This window comes from Poeciliopsis prolifica, unplaced genomic scaffold (genome assembly GCF_027474105.1).
Source record: "Poeciliopsis prolifica strain line A6 unplaced genomic scaffold, Auburn_PproV2 SCAFFOLD008, whole genome shotgun sequence".
Lineage (NCBI taxonomy): Eukaryota > Metazoa > Chordata > Actinopteri > Cyprinodontiformes > Poeciliidae > Poeciliopsis > Poeciliopsis prolifica.
The window spans coordinates 7,506,010-7,523,056 of NW_026562383.1; the positions used below are offsets into that span (position 1 = coordinate 7,506,010).

The 17,047-nt window shown below is 36.8% G+C and overlaps 1 protein-coding gene across 3 annotated transcripts in view; it reads left to right on the plus strand.

The window, feature by feature from the left end:
- The window catches only part of brinp2 (bone morphogenetic protein/retinoic acid inducible neural-specific 2), a 184,329-nt gene that overhangs the window by 134,255 nt on the left and 33,027 nt on the right, over window positions 1–17,047 (plus strand). For all 3 annotated transcript variants that reach the window (XM_055033142.1, XM_055033143.1, XM_055033146.1), the window contains exon 6: window positions 6,521–6,757. In XM_055033142.1, coding sequence (XP_054889117.1) covers window positions 6,521–6,757 — 237 coding nt within the window. The remainder of the gene's footprint in view (window positions 1–6,520; window positions 6,758–17,047) is intronic.

The following is a 17,047-nucleotide window of genomic DNA, read 5'->3' on the forward strand; positions in this document are numbered from 1 at the left end:
ATTTTTGAAAATCAACCTTATTTAAGATTCCAAGAATGTTGTTCTGTAGGATATAGATTTTTTTTTTTTACCCTCAAAAATGCAACCTTCTCTTATATGTTGTAGGTTTAAGACTTGAGATATTGATGAGAACTGTATAAAGTCCAATATTATTGTTATCAGTAACAATGTAAGAGTTGCAATACTATATAATAAAACTACACAAGTGAAAATAAAAAGTACAACATAGTAAAAGCACTCCTAAAACTGCATATTTTCAAAACAGGGAGGCAAATAAATGTAGCTGAGAAAATCTTACTACTTACTACCTCGCCTAAGCTTGAGCAATTTTGCAAGAAGGTGGGAAAAGGTTTCAGGTTGAGATGTATTCTAAAAAGTACTTGCAGCTATAAATTCAGTGACTACATGAGCATGCATGTAGTATTAGTACATCAGAGTGAATAAGTGGACAGAAGGATTATTTTCCTTCCACTTCACTAATTTGTGTTTACCCTTCACAGCCATATTTACTGTACGCAAAGCATATCAGTACTATACAATTTGCATACTTTGCAGAGTATATAATGTAAAGTATGTAGGTCTTTACATTATATACTTTAGAAATAGTTTCAAAAGAGTCAGTGGATTCCTATTCCTAATAACAAGTGACTTTGAAATGTATGAATCTGGATATGGATTTAAATTGTTCATAGTTTCATCAAGAATTTGCCTTTTACTTGTTTTATAACCATATTGTTATAAAATTAAACCTACTGAAGCGTCAATATTATTGCTCTTTTTCTATTATGACAAATTAAGAATAAATCCATTACAATATTTAATTTAAATTGTTCTATTGGTTTGAGAGACATGTGAACTGAAATAGTTATGTTCTCTTACAATAGACAAGCTTGTGTTTAATGCTCCATTTCAGTCCACTTGGAGTCCTGTTTTGGAAAATGCTCGTCTCTTAACACAAGCTTGCATAACCTCAAGTACGAGTTTATGCAAGCACACAGACGAATGTGCAGGCCCACTTTTAATCAGAATGACACCATTGCCTGATGACAGCTGCAGGGTGGCCTTCATCCACCACAACTCCCCCCTGCAGCTCCATAAACAGCCCTTTAGAAGTTTGCTGGAATTCCTTCAATAGCAAGAACAGGGCATGGGGACAGATACCGCAGGACACTTGTGAGCTCCTGCAGGGTGAGAGGTCTGTCAAGTGGCTCCCTTTTGCTTAGGTCTAAGTTTGGGCAGTCACTGAAACAAATACTCTGCACACAAGCTGTTTCTGTACACTGCACTGTATGAATCATTCATGTGCCACTTGCATGCCAAATTTCTCACTGGTCCCTGCTTTGACATCACAGCTCTAGATGCCTCGACAGCAAAGGTTTCAACAGACGAATGATATAGGGAGAAATAGAAAGTGAGCCAGATAGAAGTCTATCTGGTGGGGAAAAAAAATAGTTTGTGGCTCTGAAGTCTTTTTACCCTTTAAACTGACAGACCTGTTGGATATAGCTCCCTCAGCACCACACGGGGCCTTATCTCTTTGTAGCATTACAGCTTTGCACTTTTCATACATGCACAATGTAGTGGACTCTTTTGTGTAGGAGCACAAAACTATCTCAGGAGAGCACAAAACAGCTGAGCTGAGGTAAATACGCATTCCAGCCTGTGCAACAAGTCAGCAGAAAATTCAAGTCACAGTCAGAGGGAAGCGTTGCGACTAAGGAGGGAAAACTCAGACAGAAAAAAAAGAAAGCATGAGGCTTAGCATGTGACACAGAAAGATCTGTGCCATTTTGTGTACTTTCGCACAAGACATTAAAGCCAGACTGATGCAAAACTCTCAGGCCATGAGGGCAGGACAGCAGGCCAAGAGCACCAACAGCACGACCTGCAGAGACAAGAGTGCATTCCAGTGCAGCGGACTTAGCTCTCAGCATGCAGAGGCTTTAAATGAACACACAGTCACTCAAAGACATGCACTGATAACAGAGAGGTAGTGATCATGGGGTGGGTTTAAGAGCTTCAAATTGCCCAAAATGAAAAATGTGACCTCTGCAGGGGATTGAGAGATGAAAAGACAGGGAACCTTGGGGCTGCTATTTCTAGTCCAGTGAAGTGATCTAAATCTGGGGGTGGATGGAAGCAAAGTCTCATGGGTAATGACCCTAAAAGCCCCCATCAGATAGAGGACACCCACAGGTTTTTCATGGTGGTAACTGGGGACCTGGTGTGATAAGGAGAGATAATATTGAAGATTAAAAGCAAGTGATGGGACTTTTTTTTTTCCATCACTGTTTCGAGCCCTGTTGGAACAGAGGTGTAGCGGCTAGTGCAGCCTGGAATGTTCCAAGCGTTTGTCCTATTTGCGTTGGATGAAATGACAGACTTATATTTTACACACATATATACCTGCACATGGTTCCAACCAAACAGCATTTACAAAAGTTTTCAAGAATTAGTTTTTCATCTGAAATTTGTTCAATAATAATCTGCTGCATAGCCCAGGCGTCGACTCTTGGCTCATTATCTGCAGGTAGTTAAACATTGAAAATATCTTAGTAAAGATAATTGATCGCTGTTTGATTCATTACCAGATTAAATTGGTTTCGCAGTTGTTGATATTCCCTTTACACAGAAACATGTAATTAATACATCACCAATTTTGGATTAATTAGAAATTGGACTGAAATAGGTAGCAAATTAATCTGGAACTCAGTGAAAGGGTAGCCTAGAGGCACAAAGATGAAAAGATGAAAGATCCTTTTCTGTTTTTAAGGTCTTTATTTTCATCTCCTTTTTATTCTGGTTAAAGAATTTGGAAAATGAAAAGGTTTTGGAAAACTGAACTGACAGCAAGGCTTTTTTTTGCTTAACATCCCTCAGTTTAACAGATTTTCTACATGCAGATCTTGTATGTTATTTGAATCTGTGGAAATACATGCTTGAAAATATAAAACTCATTTTAGCCATTGCTATCATTATATTGTTTTTGCCACCAGTCGTTCAAGAAAACCAATAACATTTAGGGCATTACACACTTTATTGTGTAAGTACACAAAATTTCAATAATTTGTAAAACAAGTAAAGAAAGTCCAACATTGCATTTCTAGAAATCTCAACCTGTAACATTTTCAGAGAGAGCAAGGAAAACACACTTCAACAAGGCTGGCAAAATAGACATAATATATGCTGCAAATAGGCATCACTTTAATAAAATTTGCATAAAGATAACAATGTTGCAGAAATCACTCTATAATCTTTACCTCATTCTTTTAATATGTGAAACTAGTGAAAATTTACTCACCTCTGAATGTCAAATTCTTGGACTTCTTCATAAAGAAGTTTGGCCGAAAGACTAAATTTGTTTATGCATTTTACTGCAGAACAATCAGCAGTGAAATGTTTCAGTACAGAGGACTTGACTCTCAGCACTGTGGAGAGAGGAGGCAGGTTGGTGACTTGATTTTGCCAGAGGGAATATGGAAGGGAATAAATCAGTCTCACTAATCTGCAGTTCTGGGGAGGAAGCTGGAAAGCTGCAGTACCGTCAGAGGAGGTGGGTGTTGGGGAACTGGGAAAGATAGTTTAATTATGTGGAGGAAGAAAGTCCTGATGGAGTATATACCCAACTTAGTCAAATTTTCCTCCATAAAAATCACAGGTACTACTTCACAGCTAGATCCACAATCCAGCAACATGGTTAGAAGTCAGGTAAAGGTTATACATAGAGATGTCAGAATACCTAGTAAGAGGGAGCAGGTACAGTTTGGAGGCTGATGGCTTTCTGATGGCCTAGCTATCAGAAAGGTTGTAGAGATCTGTCATGGGCAAGGCAAAAATAGTCCGGAGACAACAGGGGCAAGGACACAACTCTGGACAACTACTGGCACAAGAAAGTCAATAATCTGGTGAGGAGGCAGAAACTGAGGAGAGCTCAAGAACTTCAGAACTTCAAGAACTTGAGACAATTAGGATAGACACAGGTGGGCTGAATTAAGCTGATGAGCAGAGATTTAACTTGGCAGGTGGCGAATAACATGGAGAAACATGAAATATTCTCGTTTCAGTTGATTTGACTGCTTGGCTCGCTGATAGATGATGCAGAAAACAATGACCTTCCATCCCAATATGGTCAGATGGTCTTTAGGTAAGATTAAGAACAAAACACAAGAATGATGCCACTGCTAGCTCTCTCCTGACACAGCAGCCACACACCCATAAGCAGCCAATATCATCATTATAAACAGATCATAAGTGACACACATTCTTTATAGATGTGACAGGATTTCATGTTTCACCAAAAGCGCCTAATTACTTTCAGTCTGACCCATATAAAATGCATTTTCACATGAGCCAATATGCAGGCTCATGTAAAAGAAACTGCATGACAGCAGCTTGAAATTTAGGGCAACTCAAATTTTAAATACAAGACTTATTATGTTCTAAGAAAAAAATGGCAATAAAACTGAATCCAAACTGACTAGTCGGGTTTTTCCTCCTTGCGGTTTGAGGTTGTGTTGTCTTTGAGCACAATGTACCCAGATGTATCCTCAAGCAGGAATGTTCACAATGTGCATGTGAAAAACTGTCCTTCACGCTACATTAAAACATGTAGTTTAATTTAATCTCAATTTGATTATTACAGTGTATTACTTCTACTTAAGAAAAAAACAACAAAAACCCATAAAACAGCCTTTTAACCCATGCAAGCCTACCACAGCGTTCTTATTTCATAAAAGCTTGATGGTGTTGTTGGGCTTTATGTCACTCTAAGTGATATAAAATGGCAAATAGCACCTGAACACATTCCAGTTTGCATTTTTTACTCATTTTGGAAAGGCAGACATGGGTTTCATACTGATCACAGCAAGCTTTCGGCTGAATACTGATGTGCTGCCGCAGTAACGACATGTGTGTCAAAGGTGAAAAGCAGCAAGGTGAAAAGAGGATGACTCACAGGCAAGTACCCAGCTAACAGCCAAGCTGAATAATTTGTGCTCAGTCTACACTTTCATAATGTTCTTTAAAAAAAAATAGCCAAGTTGGACAGACAGGGCCAATTTTGTATAAAATGACAGTGCAGCCAAGTGATGCTTCAATGCCCATCCAAACTTTTCAAAAGGCTGCTTGAAAGTTGCCTTGGATGTGACTTCAATGGTTAGACTGTGGTGTAGAGTTATATTTAGCATTATGTTTTAGTGGTGATATCTGTTTAGCATTTATGTAACACAATTGCTCAAACTTCTCCACATTCATGGATGTCGCTCAGCACGTTATCAAGGAAGACTCGTTATTTATCAGGAAACTGATTAAAACACGGAGGCAGCTTTCTGCAAGTCACTGCAAATTATTATATATATTCTGTGCCGACTTTCAAAACAAAACAATCTGTCTTATAATAACACAATTTATATGGAGATTACTTCTAATCTTATCAGTACAATTAGTCCATAAAAAACAAAAAGAAGAAAACAAGGAGAGGCACTACCAAGGTGGGAATGGAGTGAGATAATGACTAAATCTGGCGGGTTGTTTAGCTCTCTCTCCCAAACAGAAGAAACGTCCTGAAGAACTGGAACTGTGTGTGTGCGTGTGTGTGTGTGCGCATATACAGTCACATGACAATCCACCCACATGCACACTAACTAACCCACAGGATAGTAGCAAAAGGAAAAGGCCTCAAAGCACCTGCCAAAGCATAGAACATGGAAAATGTGACTAATTACATTACTTTCCATGCCAGTAAAAGAGAAAATACCAAAGAAGAGATATGCATATTCATAGCAGGGCACAGTGGGATTGACTTGGCTGCCGAAAATCATCCAGAAAGAGCTTGTGAAGTGAAGAGAGAGGCAGCTTTTGACACAAATTAACAATTATTAAACTGAAAATCAGTGAGACAGGAACGGACCACAAACAATTTCTGGAACACAGCGTGAGCGTCACACATCATGCTACCTGCTGGTTTCTGAGAGATGTCAATCTGCAAACAGCTTCTGATGTGGCTCAATACACAGTGCAGCCATAGATCTTGGCACTCATATTAGGGTTGCATGTTTTAATACAATTTAAACCACAAAAGCAGCAGCAAAAATGTGACATATTTTCAAGCTGGTAAATTAATTCCAACTTTGTTTCAGGGCCAAGTTAAGCATTTAATTGCTTCAATACCTTGCAAAAGCTACTAAATTTACTGGGTTAAAACGACATATGGGATGAAATTGAAATTCTTGGTTTCCGTTTCATTTTTTTTTAAATATTTTTTAAATATTCAGGAGCAGTTCTTAATGTTTTGCTATATCCACCCATTTGAGAAATGTTTTAAAAATCAAATCTGACATGATGAATCATGGGAGTCAAAATGACAAATTGTTTCAGCTTCCTGCTGCGGACAAGATCATAGCCTATAATCCTTGAAAAAAAAAAGTAAATAAATTGGCTATGTTAGGAATGTTCTTTTTCATGCTGAAATTGCAGCTTTTGCACTCACACACATTTGTTTTAACCTTTGACTTCTTGTCAGGTTTACAGGATGTCCTGCCAGAGTTCCTCCGTGGGCGTTTTGTGGAGGCGGCCCTCAGCTATGTGGCCTGTAACTCGGAGGGTGAGCTGCTCTGCCGCAATAACGACTGCTGGTGCCAGTGCTCTCCCAGATTCCCAGAATGCAACTGTCCCTTTGCTGACATCAAAGTAATGGAGGAGAACCTGGAGAAGAACAAAGCTTCCTGGAACAACTTCAATCAGGAGTTCATGGAATCAGGTATGTGCAGGTGTTGTTTTCAGGAAATCCGTTCGGCAGACTTTGAAGACGGATAGAAAATTATATTTAATGGTGATTTGATTTGGTGTCAAAACCTGTTTAAACAAACAATATTTCACATTATTGTGTTGAAAAGCCAGTTTATAGTTTTTCAGCAAGTTTCTGCCCTTGTAAATCAGAACAAGAAGCTGTAGCATAACTCAACTTTGTGAAGATGCTCACCAAATGTCGTTAGTTGTTCTGCGTGTTACGGTTTTCTGGTGTCACAGTATGTTATTTGTTATTGTTGCCTGACAACAATTTCTTGTATTAAAATTGGAAATTCCTGCACTGCTGTGTTGCTCTGCTTGTATAGCTGCATCATGAGCACTTGGTCCAAGACAGAAGTGACAGAGTTAGAGACTGGCTAACAATGCTAGAGTCAATATCTGTGTCTTATCCCCTATTAGCACAAAGAAATAAAATTACTGTCGCTTCTGTTTTTAAGGAATCGAGGATGCATTTTTCATCTAAAGAATCTAAAATAACTTGACTGGGCAAATCCAAAATGTATGATTCTACACTTATTAGAGATTCTGTAAAACACACTGGTGTCTCTGTAGCCATTTCTGGAGGGTTGAAAACACACAAAAATGCTTTTCCAATGTGTTTTTGGCACCTGGACAACATAAAATTGAGATGGGTCTTTCAAACCTCCTATGAAGTTTTATTTATTCTAGAATTGACTGAAATAGAGTTGGTCCTTCATTAAACAAAAATAAATAAATAAGATTCTTATTCCTTGCCTCCTCCCCATCTTGTTCTGGTGAACAAACTATTGATACAATCTTAATATCTGCTCATATTTTTTCCTATTTTCTTTTAAGAATGACACATTTAGACATTGTGATTTATCTCCAAGTATTTTGACACTTTTAACTATAAAAATTGCTGCATGAAACTTGTTCCCTTTTTGATGAAAATATTTTATTGATAATAAATTTATGATAATATTTATTCATAAACCAGTTTAATAAATAGATTTTTTTCACGTATTAAATCATTTATTCCACACAATTTTTTTCTACAAAGTCTGTCACATTGTACAAGTTTGTGCCAATGAAATACTTAAGGGTGAGCTGTCGACTGTATTGCAGTACATAAATAAGAGAGTCGAGATGTGGACAGCTGGATAGGGGCCGTGTTGCATAAGTTTGTTTAATTCGAGTTTCAGACGAAGCAGGTGGGATGGTGATGATTTATTGAGCCAAGCTGGTGGCAGCTTGTGCAGCTACCACTGTGTTAATGCAGAGTGTACCTGTGAAGTGTTTTTATGATTACATTAATGATAATTACTCATAAAATAAAGCGACAAACAGAGATGATTAGTGATAACTTACTTGGTTTGTGGCTCACTTGATGTCATTTTATTCATAAAGACACAAATTATATTACATCTGGAAGCTCATCCAGGAATGTTTGTGTGCACCAAGTTTGTTTCATTTAGTGAAACCAACTGGTGATGTAAAAACTACTGATGGAACTGTTTATATAAAACAATAGCTTATGTTTCAGGCCTAGTAGAGCATTTCCTAAAGATAAGCCATGAATTAGACTCGAATTGACAAATCATTGTGTGCAAATCTGGATCAAAGTTTTAATTTTGAGAATTTCTGACCACAATTGTCATTTAATTGACAGAGTAACACTACACATTCAACTTTTTGAAAAACAATTTTTCAACATGTGTCAAAACATGTACATGAATGAAACTTTAATGTCCCTTTTATTTATTCCCTTAAGCCCATTCATTGTTGTAGGGTAAAATCTATCCTAGCATCTTTTTGATGTTTCATGCGTGAAGCTGGTGCACTATGAACTTACCCACATATGGAAAAAAGTAGACGGCATCTGTCCGGATAAAAGTTATGCCTCAGCATCGCTGGGCCTCCCTGGTACAGATTATATCACGTGTACAACATGCTGGTCCGCTCGCTCCATCAAAACTATCTATCATAGAAAGAATGGCACAGGTGTGTGATGTAATGATAGCTAAGCTGCAGAACAAGTCAGGCGTCGCTCTCTTAATTGGTTGATTTTCTTTTTTTTTTCTGCTTTGCCACATCTCAACACATTACCAGTTCACCTCTTAATGACTTGGAAGGTGTATGCAGGATTTAATTGGAAACAGGTTTCTGGCAGCTTGCCTCGCTCTTTGTTGAGCGTATTGTGTTTCCCTGTAGAGCTCAGGTAATTTTGTGCGAGCCGCAGTTTGTGCAGGAAAACAGTTGCTGAGTGACATCAAGAGAGGTAAACAGGCTTTCTGTGCATTCATTTAGACTCACTTTGACAGCACTTGATTTTGCAAAGTTGCGTTTTTGCTCGATAATAAAACTTTATAAAGATGCACAAGCGGGGTGTCAAAGGAAAAAGGGCAAAAGGGGCTCATGAATCGTGAGGCACTTTTCTCATTGCGCTGACATTGTGGATTTTATCAGAAAGCTAGCTTTTTTTGTGTTTATCCAGAAAATAATCCTGTAGTACTTTCAGAGGGCTGTGTATGAGGAGTGAGCTGAAAATGTCACAGCAGGCACAGGGACAGAACAGGCATACACTGTATTGCCAGAGGCATGGCTGTGTGGAGAAGCTCATCAAAGTTTAATCTAATTTTGGGGCACACACAAGTTACAGTTATGCATTCACACACTAGCAACAGCTGCACATGAGAGAAATTGGAATGCAAAATGATTGCAAAAACATGGCAAAAGGAAATCTACATAGTAAATGTTTGAATTTCTGAGTTCTGACTATTGGTTTTCCCTCCCTCCTTTCTGTTCCTGATCTTCTGCCTCCATAGCTCTTATTAGATCACCTGGTAAAGATTGGTAAAAAGCTTTATTTGTTTTCTAGTGTTTATTTACCTTCTCTTGGACCTATGATGCCATCCATTCTTTTCCAGGGCCTTGAGAATTAAGGTTTACATTTTTACTGGGCCTCTTTTACAATTTTCTTCTAGGTTTGAGGCGATTTGTATACTCGGACAGTAAGTCTGTTTTATCTTCCAGTAAAGTTGTTTTTTTATGGGTTATTTTTAATAAAATATGTTGAAGTATTCAGTGTGCTAAACATTGTGTGTAAGAGTTGGTTTAAATGTCCCACGAGAAAGACAAAGAGAAGACACACAAAAAGTCTGATAATTGGGTTTGCGAAAGTGAAGATGTGAATTTTGCACAGAAAACGTGGCAATTTAAAAGTAGATTATCAAAGCCATCTCACAATGTACAAGTAACATAAAAGCTCTCTGCTGTAAAGCTGTTTTCTTTCTCGGTAGAGGAGGCGATGTTCAGTTATGGAAGGCAAGATGTCTTTGAAATGTGTGAAAACTTCAGGAACATCACACCTTTGGTTTTGTGAAATTGGTAACCAGGCCAGCTTTCAGAAAAGAAAAAAAAAAAAACATTTTTGAATCCATATTTTTTGTTTTATTTTTTTGTCATAGTGGTTTTGTAAGCTTTAAGATAGTGTCCTAAAAATGATAATATCTTAAACTTTTATGAACTTTTTTTACCTTATGAAATACTGGTATCATGCACATAATTTGTTGCAATAATAAATCTTAATGTCAATTTGTGGTGCACTAATGATATATTTAATGTATTAAAGTTCTTTAGACACGGGCAGTATTATGTATTTTTTCAGGAAGATAGTTCCATTTTATAGCACAATCAAGAAACTGTGTTACCTTAAGTTGTTATAAAAATACTGTATATCTCAAACATGACTCACAAACAAAAATTGACTTTGCAATTTTGATACCTTGAGATAGGCCTCTGACTCTTTAAGAACCTCCTTCTCTTTCCAATATTCCGTCTTCAGCATGCCATCACAACAATGCCTTTCCATTGTTACTAGGCTTGTTGGGCTGAGACATAGTTTGCTGACTGCTGCTGCCGCTAGTCTACTGGAACTGAGCGGGGAAGGCATGGGGGAGCAGCTTGGCTTGGAGGCGGCCAGGAGGAGCTTTGTGGAAATGGGCAGGACTTTATATGAGCAAGCAGTTGACAAACCGTCAGGAGATTCAAGGACTTTTCAAACATGCATGAAAGAGTCAAAGCAACACTTCAAGTATGATTCTGATGAGGGAATATACTCAAAGAACATCAAAGTAAATCAAACTTCTGTGAAATCAAACTGATTTCACAGAAAGCAACACTGATTGGCAATCAATATTTCCTGCTGTTGTGCAAATGGAATAGACAACAGGTGGAAATTATTTTCATATTTATTTCATTCATTCAGATCTAGGATGTGTTATTTGAGTGTTCCCTTTATTTTTTTGAGCAGTATAGTTAACTTGATGTAAGGCTAAAATAAAGTCGATTTAACAAAACCTCTCCAACCTCCCACCCTTTAATGACTGAAATTGAACTCTGCTGAATTGCATATGGTTGAAGACGTTTTTCACCTTCCTAAACATTTATTCTGAGTTAACTTACTGTCCTTGCATAAAACCACACAAAACAAGATGAAGGGAACTGATTATATTAGCAATATTTTGGACAAGTTCCGAGTGAAATGGCACAAGTTCCATTTTTATGTTTATTTGGCAATAATACTCAGCAACAGCAACACAGTCACAATTTATATTTGATTTTTGTTGGTCTGTTGGCAGTTTTTTTATGACTATCATGGATAAACTTTTCAGTTTGCAATCAGGGTTTTGCAGAGGAAAGTCACTTTGATCACATCATTAGCCAGAAACTTGGAGCTTTTGGTGTACCAAAATCCAGTAATAATGAATACTAGGAAAACTTGTGCTCCTGCTGTTGCTTTTAATCTTTTATTGACTGACCTTAATGCCCGAGTTTGTTTCAAAATAAACTACTTCTTCATTTTCATTTCCAAGAAGCAACCAAAACGGTTTTGCATTATGTTTCATAAAGATATGAAGAGAATATTTATCCATGAATTAATTCAGCGGAATGATAATAAGAACTTAAGAGAATATGATGTTCTCACATGTCATTAGAAGTGGGATTTTTTATTGCATAGAGAAATACAAAATGTATAACAGGACAAATTTGCATTAATTTAAATAAAATGTCACAATTTATGATATTACAAAAACAATGTATCAAAGATAAACAAATTCCAGAATACTGACTATTACAATTTTAACAAATTACAAATTTAATACAAATTTGAAATCAAGGCCTGTTAAATTAAAGTCATTTTCAAGTATGTGGTCGTGTCCTGGTGTGCTAATTGTGCAAAATGTTTTGAAACCACTTTTCCCTCATTTAACTTAATGAGGGAAAAGTGTAGTTGTCTTCATCCAGCTGTCTGACCAGCAGTGTGCAGCAGAAGGTGGGTGATGGTCAACATCACAGAATTATTCTTTGCTTCATAACTCAAGAAAAATATTTTTTTGCCAGGTTTAGTGGCATCAAATTAAATCAAAACAAAATTGCTTAAAATATACATTTGAAAACAGCCAATGCTGAGCCTAGATTTGTGTGTAAAATTGTTACTTACTAAAAATGTAAGATGTTGATGACTTTAAAAAGCATTATATAATGACTTATTGGAACAGAATGATGATTTGTTGTTTTGAAACCAAACAGTACCTTATCAATCTTTGGTGTTTTGGTAACCAAAGTATGTCAAATTAAAAGGGGTTAAACAAGTTCATGCGCATCAACTCCATGTATCTGCAAACCTCCAGAGTTGATCTCTCGTAATGAAATTCAGATAGTGGTTAGAATTAGCACATCAATGCCATGTTAGATTCGACATGCAACCCATTAGAGTGGGTCTTTGAAACATTAACTCGGCTCACACGACGAACAGGGTTTCTCAGGCACTGAGCATGAGGAGCGTGAGTATAGGATGTAACTAACAAATGAGGTAACTCATCCATGAAACATAAGACGGAGCCTCTAGGTAATTAAGATTCAATTCCCGGCTCCGAGGGTGGGCAGGAGGTGATGGAGAGAGAAAAAAAAAGAGTTTTCCATCTCTTTCTGTATTCACTTCATGTTGGTTATGGGAAGTTCTGGTCGTGTTAATACATTTTATTTTTCAGTGTTTTGAAAATCTTTCATTGAAGCTTTGACATCCGTGTGGTGATGCTTTTGGATGAATCCATACAACCAACCCATTAATGGTGGGTTGTTGCCCTACGAACTGTTTATTAAAAGTTATATAATTACATAAATAAAAGTGAGTATTTTTGTTGGCAAGATCCATTAAAATGAGGAGGTTTCCACATTTTCTATGCTTCTGCATAATCAAGCCTGATAAAGGTTATTTCTTTTAACATTTTGCATTATGATAGCTGCTAAATTTTGTAGTGAAATTAGTTTGTTGTTCTGAGGGAAAAATGTGTAGGAAGCCTTATTGCAAGAAAATACAGTTCAGAACTTATAAAAAGACAATCATTATGCTGACAAAATTTTTTAACTAAATTTGCAGTAGATTTGACTATTGCTGAAAATAAATGGAACTGACACCCTTATTTTAATTCACACTTAAAGTTATTCTTAGCTTTTAAAAACTTTTAATTCGTGAAAAGTTTCTTTCCGTGAGGTTTGAAATGGTGCATGGTTTAAGTTATTTTAGGCACTTGCCATTAAGCCATATTTAACCATGAATCAGGAAGAAAGGTAAAAGCATCTGCAAAGCATAATGACAAAAAATTGAGCAATGAGTGGGATCGTGGGTTCATCAAGTTCCCATGACAACAATTGGACACTATCTCCTTGCCAAACATTTATTTAGAGGCAAGATGTGGATTTGGTGTGAAACAAGGGATAATTACACAAAAAAACAAAAAAAAAAAACATCTTGTTTGCAATGTGAAGCTTATTTAATGTGCCAGTGAACCTTGTTAGAGATCATGGCAAATGACCACATCATCGCAGAAGTTGTCCACCTGAGACAACATTGACCGTCCTTCTTATCCAGGACTCTGGACATTATGCACAGAGTAGCATAATGTCCAAATACCTCTGTATGCTCTGAACTTATGAAATGTTATACAAAGAATCTGCAACTCCGAGCCTCCAATGTGAATGTTTTGCACCTTTTGGATGCATTCCTTCTCCGACACACCTGAATTACGTACTTGGCATGTCAGCAAGTTTTCCAAAGGTCTGCTCGTTAACCATTAATTTGATTCGTGTGTGTTGAAGACCAAAAGATATGAGAGTGTTGCGTATCCCTTGAAGAATTTCTTATACATGAATTTATTTTTGTATAAATTCATGCCTAAAGTCTAAGGCATTGAATGAAATGCATTCTAAGTTATGCTGCTACCATAGAAGATGATTTTATTTTGAGACTTTTCATATCTTTATCAAAGTTGTGTCTGTGAATGTGAGGATTGACATTATGTATGTTTGTAAAGTTTTCACTTCCACATTAGATTTAAGTTTGAAACTTCCAACCAACTTTTATCAGGCTTTTATAATAAGCCCTGCAGCTCCAGAGTCATTAGTACTGTTGCAAACTTTGGTTCTGTTAGAGTTTGCTTGCATCGGGAGAAGTTGAGACCAGCTGTTTGTTACATACTCCTGCTCATTAGTGGACTAATTATAAAACAGTCCATATTGACCATGCAAGGATAAGTTCAGACAAGCATTTGAGAAATGCTGCTATTGTGTGTGGAGCTGTTGTATCTGGTGCTTCATGTCATCAGTCAGTGTTAATTGGATGTTTCTGCAACTCCAACATGCGATACGGATGTCAAGCAGGGAAACCTGTTAACAGTATGACTGTTAGGAGAGATTGTCAACAACATATGCATCCGTCTACAACGGTTTATGTATTAAATACCCCAAGTAAACTTAGTTTTATTTTTACTAGTGTGAAACCTAGTATTGTATCTGTGGCACGATTCCTAAATTGGCTGTACACGTCGGTATACTTCTGTTAAAGGCTTGTTTTTTGTGTCGTAATAAAATGAGACCATGAATCATGTCATATGTTTTTGATATATATCCTGTATTATTCAAATGTAAAATCAACAAATCTTTCACAATACGATGTGCTAAAATTAGAATACCCGCAGAAGTCTGCTTGCAAAGGTGGTCAGACTAATAATTAGTTGAATGGTCTTCAATTCTATCCAAAACACTTCATTAGTATTGTTCACTTATTATCCGAGTGATTATTTTACAGAAAAGTTGTACTGAGATTAAATTTCACACATTTTGTTTTCAGAGAAATGTGCATTGGATTTTCATTTGGTGTGTCAGACTGAAGAGTGCTGAATATAAATGAAAGCAACACCTCCAAGACTCTTTGAAAAACGAAAAAAGAAAAGAGAAGAAAAATGGAAGAACTAGGTACTACGTCTATTTTAATTCAGAATTCCACTCAAGTGTTTTGCAGCTATAAAAATCTCCTACATACTAAATAAAATGCACATTGCAAAAGAAGAAAAAACATTAAGGGACATTTCTTTTTTTATTATATGAATTTATGTGAATACTTTGACCAGGGTATTGAATGTCACATTATATATGGGAAAAAAATTGTGCTGCACTGATTTAGTTGACAATTCCAGAATAATTGCTCAACATCCCGTGTTGAGCATTGAAAGTACACCCAGTCGCACTGACAAGGGCAGTGAATGAAGCAAAATTCCTCAGATCAATATTTTTTTCATATTCCCTCTCATTCCGCTGCGATGAGTGAGATCTCAGTGAATGCCAGCTCCGAATCAAAGCTGTCTGCACTGATAAATCACTTTAATCCATTGGCTGCCCTCAGAGAAAACCTCAGTGGTTTTTAAAATTTCATTGCTGGCATTATTGAACTTGCTCCTTCTGCTGTGCAATCAATAACATTCATGTTGTCAACTCTAAACTGTGTGTATTATGAACGTTTAGCGCTGCATTGTGCTGCTCCTCCTGCTGTGTTATACCTTCATATCAGTAATAGGCAGAACTGCTTAACCATCATCTCCTCATTATAACTGACTGCCACATGCCACAGCCGAGGCTTTTCCCTTTCGCTCTGCGTTTCCTCACCTTCTCCTCTTTGCTTTATGGATCTCCTCGAGTCATTTTGCATTGGATTACAGATTGGTTAATTGCTTATCTTTGTTGTGTCAGTGGAAGAAAAAAAAACAAAAAAATCAAACAAACGTCCCCACAATCTAACGAATCAGTTTGATAACCAGTACCACCCACAAATAGTCTTGGCACACGTTCCTCTCAATGCTATCAGGACTCCACCGCTTTGACTGTCTGCCCAGTTTTACTTTTATGGCTTTTATAAAGCATGTTGTGTCAGGCTGTTGATTTAGCACATGCGCTTCCTGGATTTCTTCAGAAAACAACACATGGAGGATTTTTTTATTTTTTTTTTAGTTCTAAAGATGGATTTCAACTTAACTAAAGACTTGGCAACTCTTTCTTCCACCTTCTCATCTAATTTTCTTCTTTTGTTCCACAGCAAACATGTTTGGCAAAGGTAGTTTCTGCTTCCTCCACATTTCTTTCTTGGTTTATTTTTTGTATTCTGCAGTACATCTGTCCTTTTTTTTAATGTTTTCGCATAAACAAGGATAGGCCAGAGAGATGTAGCTTTTATTTTCTAAATTCATTAGCAGAGAATCTGGATGAAAGGTTGATTCATATATTCTGGTTTGATGGGAAAACAAAAACCTTCACATCATAATATGTTTAAGAGGGTGACATAAAGTCTGCCCAGTGTTTACATACAATGAATAATTCTAAAAAGCACATAATCATTATGTTGTAATACTTTTTTGGAAAAATCAGCTTCAACAAGATCCTCAAGATCAGAAATGATTACACTTAGTGAAAACTACATTCAAGTTATTTGCAAAACATGCAAAAATGTTGCATTGATTGCAACAAATGTTGCATCATCAATGTATTGATAATGCAAATATTGAAAGGGTAAATTAAAATCTCTTGGTGTGATGTTGAACCATAAACCTGCTATAAACCACATTTTAAATATGCTTGGGAGATTTTGACTCAGAGCTTTGTCATCCTGTGGAGAACAAAGTACATCCTCAATCAGAAAGCTTTCTATCCTTTATAATGTATGTTACTTTTACCATGTTTGAGTTACTGTGCTGATGTGTGAGGAAGCATAAAGTGATTTACAAAACATTAACTTCAATACAGATTCAGGTCCTCGGTTATGAATCCCCATATTTTGCAGTCAGCTAAAGACTAAATTTATCATTTTTTCCCCATTAAAAATGCAACCTATTTTGCCTTGACATGCATATTTAAGATGGAGTTACAGAAGAAAATTGCCTTCTGCAAA